Genomic DNA, 9,914 nt, shown 5'->3' with positions numbered 1-9,914 from the left:
TTATTGGAGAATACAGGACTGAATTCCTCAATCAGGCGTTGCGCTTGTGCACGTTGTTCGACGTTTAGCTCCTCGCACAATTTCACATCATTGATGGTATCTCGTTCCAAACACGGGCTCTCGTCAAGTAGTTCATCATCATCTACCGCGTCGTCTGGGCGTCCTTCACCGTCAGCTGCTATTATGGCTGAGCTCGCCAATTCCAGCACCGCCCCTCCTTCCACTGAGGTGTCACGTTTCTGGTCCGCGTCATTGATTCGGGAGTAGTATCGCTTCAGCAAGTTGACATGAAAGACCTTCGATTTGCCCTTGACGTTGACGACATAGTCCACTGGTCTTACTCTTCTTTCGACTACATGGGGCCCTTTCCACTGCATGACAGGCTTGTTTCTATCCGTAGGCCGCAGTAGCAGTACCTAATCACCTTCCTCGAGTTCACGTCGTTTGCATTTACGGTCGAAGTATCGTTTCTGCCGTGTTTGTGATCTCTCTAGCTCCTCTCTGGCAAGTTTTAGCGTTTCTTCCAGTTTCTCCCTCAGTTCGAACACGTACTGGTATGACGTCTGCACACTGGGTTCGTCTTCCTCCTTGGTCCAAAGGCGGCGTAGTATGTGCATGGGACCTCTTACCGCTCTTCCTACAGTAACTCAAAGGGGGCAAAGCCCGTAGATTGTTTCGGAACTTCTTTATAGGCAAACAACAAGGCGTCAATGTACCGGTGCCATTGCTTGGGCTGCTGGGAACATAGTCTCTTTAGCATCCGCTTTGATGTACCGTTAAAGTTCTCGACCAACCCGTTACGCAACGAGTGATAGGGTGTGGTTGTCATCTGTCGAATGCTAATGAGACGCGACACCTCTTGCATACACGCAGACAAACTGGCTCTGCCGTTGCTTCTGTACTAATATGCTTCAAGGCTTTTGCTTCCGGATAATATGTCGCGAAGTCCACTAGCGTCAAAATGTGTCGGTGTCCTTCGTCGCTCGCTGGATGGATAGGACCAACGATGTCCACGGCCACTCTCTTGAACGGCGAGTCGATCAATGGCATTCGCTGCAGATGAGCTCGGGCTACTGTCCTCTTCCGAACAGTTTGCTGACGTACGTCGCACGACCTGCAGTATCTCGTCACGTCCTCTCGCACGGCTGGCAAGTAGAAGTTGGTAAGAACTCGGTCCGTGCACATGGTCTTTCGTATTCCCATATGTCCTCCCATGATAGAGTTGTGCGCTAAGTGCATTACCTGTCCCCGCAAAGGTTTAGGGACTACGACTTGCCGGATAGGCTCTCCTCTATTGACACTCGAATGTTTGAAGATTCGGTACAGTATCCCGTTCTTCTTCTCGAATGTAACCTCTCGTCGATTCCTCACCTTTACTTCGCCGATCATGTCCCTTGGCCTTCGTAGAGAATCGTCCTCTGCTTGCATTTTTATGATTTCCTGCCGGTTAACCAAGATCCATTGCTTCCCCGGCGATTGACAAAGAGCTGGCGCTCCCTCTACCTCCCTTCTTCGTGCCGCTTGTGCCTCCCCCCACTGCAGGGTCATCGGCCGGTCTCGCTCCGGGGAAGTTTCCCACTATGACATGATGTACTGCATCTTGAGGACAGAGAGCTTGGACTTGTTCGGACAAATACGGCGAGTCAATCTCTACATTTGCGATAGGCACACGTATGACGCTGTTGTCAACCATCTGCATCAGTCCAACCCGACCCGTGTACTGGTCATCCGTAACATATTGCTGTTTCACTATGACACCACTACATCCGGTATCCCGAAGCAGGTCCACAGACTTGGTACCAATCTTCCCTCTAACCACGGGTATTTTGCAATGATCCCTCGGCCACAGCGAACTGGCAGCATTACTCACGATAGGAATCCTCCTCGTCATGCAGGACTAGATACCCGACATCAACCGACTCCTCAAACTCGACCTGCGATAGACCCATCTTCTTGTATTTGGGGCTTGCCATGCATCCTGCGCTAATCTCTTTATGGCTCCGAACATCACCCACTCTGCGGTTCTCTGGATTCCACACCCTGTAAAGCAGCGTTTGACTTGAAATAGCCCTCCCCAGCACGAATCATGTTTGGACAGTCTCGGGCTTCGTGGCCTATCTTGCCGCACTTGAAACAACGTCGTCTGCTTCTCTCTTTACACTCGATGGCTCTATGGCCAAACCTGTTACACAAAAAGCATTGCGGGTCCCCGGACCGAATCGCTCTTGTTTCCCCTGCTGTCACAACGGAAAACTCCTCCTCTCTAGATGTCTTGGCGGCGTTCTGTTGTGGCTGTTGCTGTGTAGTATATAATTGTCTATTTGGGGCTGTCAGAAATCTCTCTGCTGCGTCGGCAACCTTGTCCATCGTTCTCAGTGGCTTCTCACGCAAATGTGCCGACAAGTCGCGTGGGCAGGAATTTAAGGATTGCTCCTTTAGGAACAGGTCCTGTATGGCTTTGGGAGCGGCTTTGTCCGTGCCTGACAGAGTCATCCATTTGTCGAAATAGCACTGCAGACGTACGACAAATTGTAGCGGTGTCTCGTTCTGCTCTGTTGTGACTCTACGAAACTTTGTTCTGTAACCCTCCTCAGTAAGGTTATAGCGCTTCAACAAGGCGCTCTTCAGTCCCACATAGCTCCCCACGTCAGCATCTGAAAGTCTGGAATAGGTATCCAATGCTTTCCCCGTCAACAAGGCGCTTAGGTACGTGGCCCGTTCGTCTTCTTTCCACTTGCTACTCCTGGCGAACCGCTCAAAACGCTGGATGTAGCTGTCTAACTCGTCGTGGCCATCAGAAAACGGAGAGAGCTTCGGCGTCTTCGATCTCGCATCATGGGTGCCAGTGACGCGTGCTGCTTCACCGTCGGCCTCTAACTCTAACCTCTTCAGTTCATATTCATGTTTCCTACGCTTTTCCTCTCGTTCGCGTTCTCGCTCATATTCATGTTCGCGCAGTGCCTCCTCGCTTCCATCTGCACCCTCTTGAACGTACGTTCTCGTTGTCTTTCATCGCGCTCTATAACAAGTTGCTCCGATACGAAGGACTGTAGCTCATTCCCCTCTAGCCCCATCTTCAGACCGACCTCAAGCTACTGGTCCATATCAATCTCGTTATAACTCTTACACTGCCAGTGTATAGCTATCGTGGTTCCTTCTGTCATTTCTTTAGCAGCTATGCACTCGCTCAGCAACGTTCCCCTCTCTTACCTACTTCCGTTCTTCAATCTTCTTTGTTCAGCTCCTCTTGTGACGTTGCTGCCGGACAGGCCCCCAGTTGTCACCAGCTGGACGACGAGTGGCGGCAATGTAGGTACAGCGAGAAGACACGAGCGGTCAACACCATAATGAGTGCACAAACACAACGACTTCTATTATCACCCGCACTCAAACTCTCCTCTTCATCGACTGACTACTCTATAACCTCTATAACCCACCGGACTGGTTCAGTCAAACGAAACGCCGGTTCAGTCAAATACCAGAAAGATGCAAATTAGGTATGGCCACATATGGAAACAGATTGACCAATTATGGCAACACGACCTAATTAATCAGTCATTAACTATATACATACTCTCCCTCACAAATTTGTGGGGCAAGAACGCCACAGTGAGTCATTTTACAGTGTTTACATTGTGGACCTTCAAGGGTCGCAAGTTCAAGTCACAGTGATGGTGAGGTATGGCATAATTTCCTTAAGCAAGAAACTTAAACATGTTTTCTTCTCTCGACTCAGGAGTATAAATGAGTACCTGGTCATTGACTGGGGTGGACATGACCGCTGGCTTGGCAGTAACATCATGCAGCAGATGGGTAGTTGTGTGCCTTGGTGTTCAGTCCCAGAGCTGCGCCATTATCAGTGCCCCTGGATGACTCCGGCCAAGCTCCAGGTGGATTGTAGCGCTGGCCCTAAGCCTCCACGTAATGGATGGAGGCCCTGTCTCTAGAGGCAGGGGAGCTATCTTCGCAACTGACCTTAAGGTTGACGTCATTCACGAATGATGTAGAGGGCTTGACATTTGCCCATTGTGTGTGTGTGTGTGTGTGTGTGTGTGTGTGTGTGTGTGTGTGTGTGTGTGTGTGTGTGTTGTGTGGACGCACGCATGCATATATGTGTGCATGATTGGTACATGTGTTACATATCTTTTTGCTGTTTTGTTGTTTTGAATTCAGTGTTTCAGAACAACTATTGATGTATTGACTAATTGAATGTGGTTGCTACTGCATTACAAATGTGGCTTGCAAGAAATGAGATTGTTAATTAAAGGTGTGGAGAAGTTGCCATGTTTAACTAATAGATATCAGTGTGTTTTGTTTATCTTAATACAATTTATTACAACAAGTAATTATTGTGAAATGTGATGAATTGGTAAGTGCATGAGGATAGTAGAGGAATTGGTGATGTGTCTTGTGTGTTAGTGTAGTGTGACATGAGAGTGACTGTTTAACTAACTAGTGTCTTTTCTCTTATATCACAGCTCGAGGTGAGTGTGTGACAGTTGAGTGTTGGTGTTGTGTTGTCTCACACTGTTTCTCATGTTTGTCTTGCTCTCATTTATTCCATCATTGACTGGATGAACATGAATAGGTGAGCACATCATTGTATGTGTGTGTAAAAGTAAACAATGCATCTATTGAATGAATTAAAGTAATGTGTATTGAGAGTAGTGTTTTTCTGTGTTGTTTGCAACATGTGTGCAGGGGTGTATTTGGTCTCTTGAATTAGGTGGTTCCCGGCTGTGACAAGCTTAATTAAGTTAAGATGTGGCCTTACCCATTCTCATTCTCATGTTCAGTCGTATACTCGTACCTAATTTTCCATATTGAATTTATTGCACAAAGAAGCTTAGAAATTCATTTACGAGTGTCACTGAAAATGACCTTGAAACCTGCTCACCAGCATGCCATAATTATACAGTGAATTTTTCAAATCAAGGCAATTAATATTCATCTGCCTCATCAGATATGTTTGCATTGTTGCCATCGAAGATGTCGTTGCTATGTGAGCCACCAACCTGTGTTGTTGCAAATAATGCCCTGAGTGACTACCAAGTCTAAAGTTGTGTGGATGGAAGAAGGTCCAAAATTTGTCAAACCGAGTTCTCTGAATGTTCACCTAAAGTTTGTTTCTATCTTTTTTCTCCCAGAATCTGTTTTGTGTTTCTTGACTGTGTGGACGACACTTCATTACACAGTTACTAAGATATGGAACTGGAAATTAGTTGTTAGTATTCTGAGACTCTTCACTCACAGCTGCCCTTGGCATCCAAACAACTGGACACGGCCATCATTTGGGATAGTTCCTTGCCACACTTAGATCTGGCTTTTGTACACCCCTGTCTCCGTGTGTGTGTGTGTGTGTGTGTGTGTGTGTGTGTGTGTGTGTGTGTGTGTGTGTGTGTGTGTGTGTGTTTGTGTGTGTGTGGCATCTGTAGCTCAATTGGTTAGATAGTTGCATTTGGAGAATGGTAACATCCAGGACATTGAGGTGATAGGTTTGCGGACGAATACAGACAGAATTTCCTTGCGCAAGAAATTTACACACAATTTCCTGTCTTGACTCAGAAGTATAAATGTGTACCTGGTCTTTGACGGGGGAATGGAGTAGACCATTGGCTTGGCAGAACAATACGCAGTATATACGGGTACGTGTGCACTTGAGGTCCAGTCCCGTGGCTGCGTCAAGGTCAGTGCCTTCTTTGCTCTGGCCACGTATCAAGGGATTCGTCAGTGCGGCCTAAAAGTTTGTGTATCACCAGAGTCCCTACCTAGAATTGGCAGAGGGTGCTATCTTTGAACCTTCCTGAAGGGCATATCCATTTGTTTATTTGTGTGTGTGTGTGTGTGTGTGTGTGTGTGTGTGTGTGTGTGTGTGTGCGTGGGTGTGGGTGTGTATTGTGCACACGCGCATGCATACATGTTTGCATCCTTTATACATGTGTTGCATATCTTTTTGCTCTTTCAACGTTTTGAATTCAGTGTTTCAAAACAAAGAAAAAGGACTTTGTAAAAGTCACGAGACTTGACGAGTAGCGTACTCTAAATGTATGGGGCTAAACCGACTTCCGGTCTGGGGATTGTGGCTGGCTGGGTGGCTGGGTGGCTGGCTATGTCTGTCACGCTACAGGAATGTGCCACGCCTCCTTAGTGTGGCCCAATCACGAAACATTAATTCCTTTATGTCGTACGTGGCAACCAGAGACAATTGACGAACAGCCAATCGCACGCGCGAAGCTTCCTTGAGAGAGTTTTCGCACCAGAACAGTGTAATTGATGTTTTCGATTGCTAGGACCTGTCGGACATAAACAACAGAACTCACCTGTCTGCAACTGCTGACCCAAAATCGATCTCTTTCTTGGTTTTAGGATAATTATACGGGAATCTAACATTACGTAACCAGGAGAGATATTATGTCCCGTATACTTTGATTCTACTTACGACTAAAACGCGAAACGACAGTCGCTATGTAGGATTTTAAAATACATGTTAGGAGTAGCACATCTAGAAAGAAAATAGTGTGTATATTCGTAATTGTTCGCGACAAATACTCCTCCTACCGTATGTGGTGTTTGTGGAGGATTGCTTCACGACAAATCGATTCAATTGTCTTTTCTCTCTCTCTCGCTCTCGTTACGCATGCGCCGGTCCAGCCCAGACAACCGTACTACAAGTGTCCAGGACATTGAAGGCTCATAGCTGTAGTGTAAACACAGCTTCAATTACTAGTTTAAATTTCTTTACCTATCTAACTGTATTTTAGGGAATGTGTGCAATTGACAACCAAGAAGCATCTTCAGGAGTTGAATGCCATCTACAGTCAACTATTCACACGTTCCATACTACAATCAATCCTTTACTACACTGTGCTGCATCTAAGTCTGTTGATAGTCAATGTTTGCTGATATCAATTTCTATGTCAGTAAATACCATACCACTGTCATTACAACGGAACTGAGTGCATACCTAGACTGTACATTTCAATTGTCTTGATCACGATCACAAAACGACGACTACCTATACCAGGCCTAGATACGTAATCTAAACTACTAGAAAGTTTGCATGTTTACTTCCATGACAGCTAGGGTTTCAACAAATACGTATTGTCTAGATAGGACTCGGCGTTTCAGTAGACGGTCTGAAACTCCGTTGGACGTGTTACTCATGAAACGCGAGGCGCCTACGGATACCGTACAACCATTGTATCGGAGTGTACGATATTTATACGGGAATCTAAGTAAATACAAACGTAAGGATAGGTTTTATGTCCCGTATATGATGACTCGGCTTACTACTACAGACTATTTACGGACTTAGCGGTCACGCGAAACGACAGTCGCTATGTAGGATTTTAAATAGATTTTACAAGTAGTAGGTCTAGAGAGAAAATAGCATGTGTATTCGTAATTCTTGGCGACAATTACAATACTTCTCCTAGCATGTACGTACGTGGTGTTCATTACTTTGAAAGCTCATAGCTGTAGAAGCGATGGTGTATGTATGGCGTGCCGTTCAATTCAAAAGTGCACGATCGATCGGCTAATTGAGGATCGTGCAGGATCAATGCACACGTCGCAAATCTCGACTACTGCCCATCCATGGTGCAGTGAAACTCGATCGTGTAATGTATCGATCAAGCAATTCTCCCTACACTGTTATGCGTTTCCTGCACGATGACCATATACGGTGATCAATCCTGCAATATAGGCTTAATTGAAATAATTAACATAATTACTTCACCATGATGCACAGTAGTCCAGATTTGGACATGCACATCGATCCAGCAGGATCCTCAATTAGCCGATCTATTAAATCTATCAAATCTAATATTTAATTAAATATTTTAAATGCGATATTGTGTATTACTGTTATAGCAATGTTTATGTAATTCTGTAGGCAGGATGGGAACAAAGAATTGATTCTATGGGACAGACTTACCACGTCGATCACAGTAAGAGCTGCCAACATATCCCTCCCTCCAGTCCTTTTTGGTTTACACCTCGTTTACTCATTTTATCATTTTGTCTATTTTTAATCAATGCTACTAGCGAGTAACCTGGTTTTTCTAATGATGCCCAACTGTGGCACCAGCTTAGTTAATTAATAGCGTCGCTCATTAATATTAATTCTTATAATACGTCATTTTGGGATGACGTCATATTTGTTTTGAGCAGCTTAGTTAATAGCGTCACTCATTAATATTAGTACTAATAATACGTTATTTTGGAATGACGTCATATTTGTTTTGAGCAGCTATGTGTATCCTTTAGCTAAGGTCTTGATTCGCCTCTGGCCTATTACAGCGCCATAGGAGCCAGTCCACTGGACCACTTTTTTTAGTGACCTTTTACCAGAGGTCTAATTCAGAGCCGTAGGAACCATGCAGTCATGACGTATAGCACATCATATAGTACAATAGAGTATGCCGGAGACTGCTCTATTGGCACTAGTTGGGTTACACCTTTTTAGCGCGCGCTAGGCCGGACCACTTTTGAAAATTATGCTTCCTTAGGGGCCTGTGTTACACCATTCGTATAGGTATATCTTCTCTATCAGTCTTGTACAACCCTGTAACTCACTGTTATGTCATTCTTCTAACATTGCATGTAATTTCTGTACAGAAACCAAGACAACGACATACGAGGATCCACGCATAATGAAATTGAAGGTAACTGTTGCACTAATTAATTAATTTATTATTTATTTTTATTTATTTACTTTAATTTTTTAATTATTAATTTATTTTATTATATAATTAATTATTTTTATTAATTGTTAATTATTTATTAGTTATCAATTTACTAATTTAGTTTAATTAATTAATATACTTATTTATATATTTTATTTTGTTTACTCTAATTTCTTAATTATTAATTATTAATTTATTTTATTATATAATTTATTATTTATATTATAATTAATAATTTTTATTAATTTTAATTATTTATAAATTTTATTTTATTTACTCAAATTTCTCAATTATTAATTTATTTTATTACACAGTCAGACCTCGATACTAAAGCAGTCGTTCTATTGTTTGTCCAAAATTGCATTTCTTTACTAGGAGCAAGCATCAGGACAGTATGGTATGTGTAATTTTTGGATTTTCATTACTCCGTGCTTTCACCCTTCCGTCTAGCCAGCGGAAAACCTCCGGATGGGGACCCAAAGACTCTCCGAGATCTAAAGGCATCGCTACAGAAGTGGGACATAGACCCGCGCAAAGTTACTTTCAAGAGCAAAATCGGAGAAGGAGCGTTTGGAGAGGTATAGACAATCACGTTAGCCACGCCCCTTTTATAAAGTGGGCGTGGTTACTTACAAATCCATGCAACAAGGAATCGGCGATACACGGGTTTGGGAACCCGAGGCTAGCATGTGTATGTACATTTGATATCTTGATATTGATTTTACTTTTTCACATTTAGGTATGGAAGGCTACAGTCAGTGGGTTGCCAGCAAAGAGCCAAGTAGTGAAGACGGATTACATGTGTGCTGTTAAACTGCTGAAAGGTATGTACATTTGTTTCTTTATACAATTACAATTATTTTTAAGTTAATTATTATTTTTTTATATTAATTATATATATATTTTAATTTTATATGTTAATTTTTTATTGTATTAGCTTATATTTCAATTTTTATATTTTTATATTAATTTTATTTATTTATTTTTTAAATATTTTAAAATTTTATATGTTAATTTTATTAATTTTTATATTTTTAAAATTTTATATGTTAAATTTTTTTCCTATTTAATTTTTTTAGTTTTTCAATTTTTTTTTATTTTATAGTATTTAATTTTTTATTTCTATTTTTATTTGTTTATTTTATTTTGTATTTTTTAATTAAATTTTTTGCTAATTAAATTTTTTTATTTTTTTATTTTTAGTATTTTATTTTATTTTTTATTTTT

At 42.4% G+C, this 9,914-nt stretch overlaps 1 protein-coding gene across 1 annotated transcript in view; it reads left to right on the top strand.

The window, feature by feature from the left end:
* The first annotated feature begins 4,409 nt into the window (after window positions 1-4,409).
* The window catches only part of LOC134189123 (fibroblast growth factor receptor 4-like), an 11,506-nt gene continuing 6,001 nt past the window's right edge, over window positions 4,410-9,914 (top strand). The window contains exons 1-6 of the mRNA XM_062657360.1: window positions 4,410-4,484; window positions 7,895-7,949; window positions 8,620-8,666; window positions 9,063-9,084; window positions 9,138-9,265; window positions 9,427-9,511. Coding sequence (XP_062513344.1) covers window positions 7,922-7,949; window positions 8,620-8,666; window positions 9,063-9,084; window positions 9,138-9,265; window positions 9,427-9,511 — 310 coding nt within the window. The 5' untranslated portion in view covers window positions 4,410-4,484; window positions 7,895-7,921. The remainder of the gene's footprint in view (window positions 4,485-7,894; window positions 7,950-8,619; window positions 8,667-9,062; window positions 9,085-9,137; window positions 9,266-9,426; window positions 9,512-9,914) is intronic.

This window comes from Corticium candelabrum, chromosome 13 (genome assembly GCF_963422355.1).
Source record: "Corticium candelabrum chromosome 13, ooCorCand1.1, whole genome shotgun sequence".
Lineage (NCBI taxonomy): Eukaryota > Metazoa > Porifera > Homoscleromorpha > Homosclerophorida > Plakinidae > Corticium > Corticium candelabrum.
This window is presented reverse-complemented; position numbering and strand designations above follow the sequence as displayed.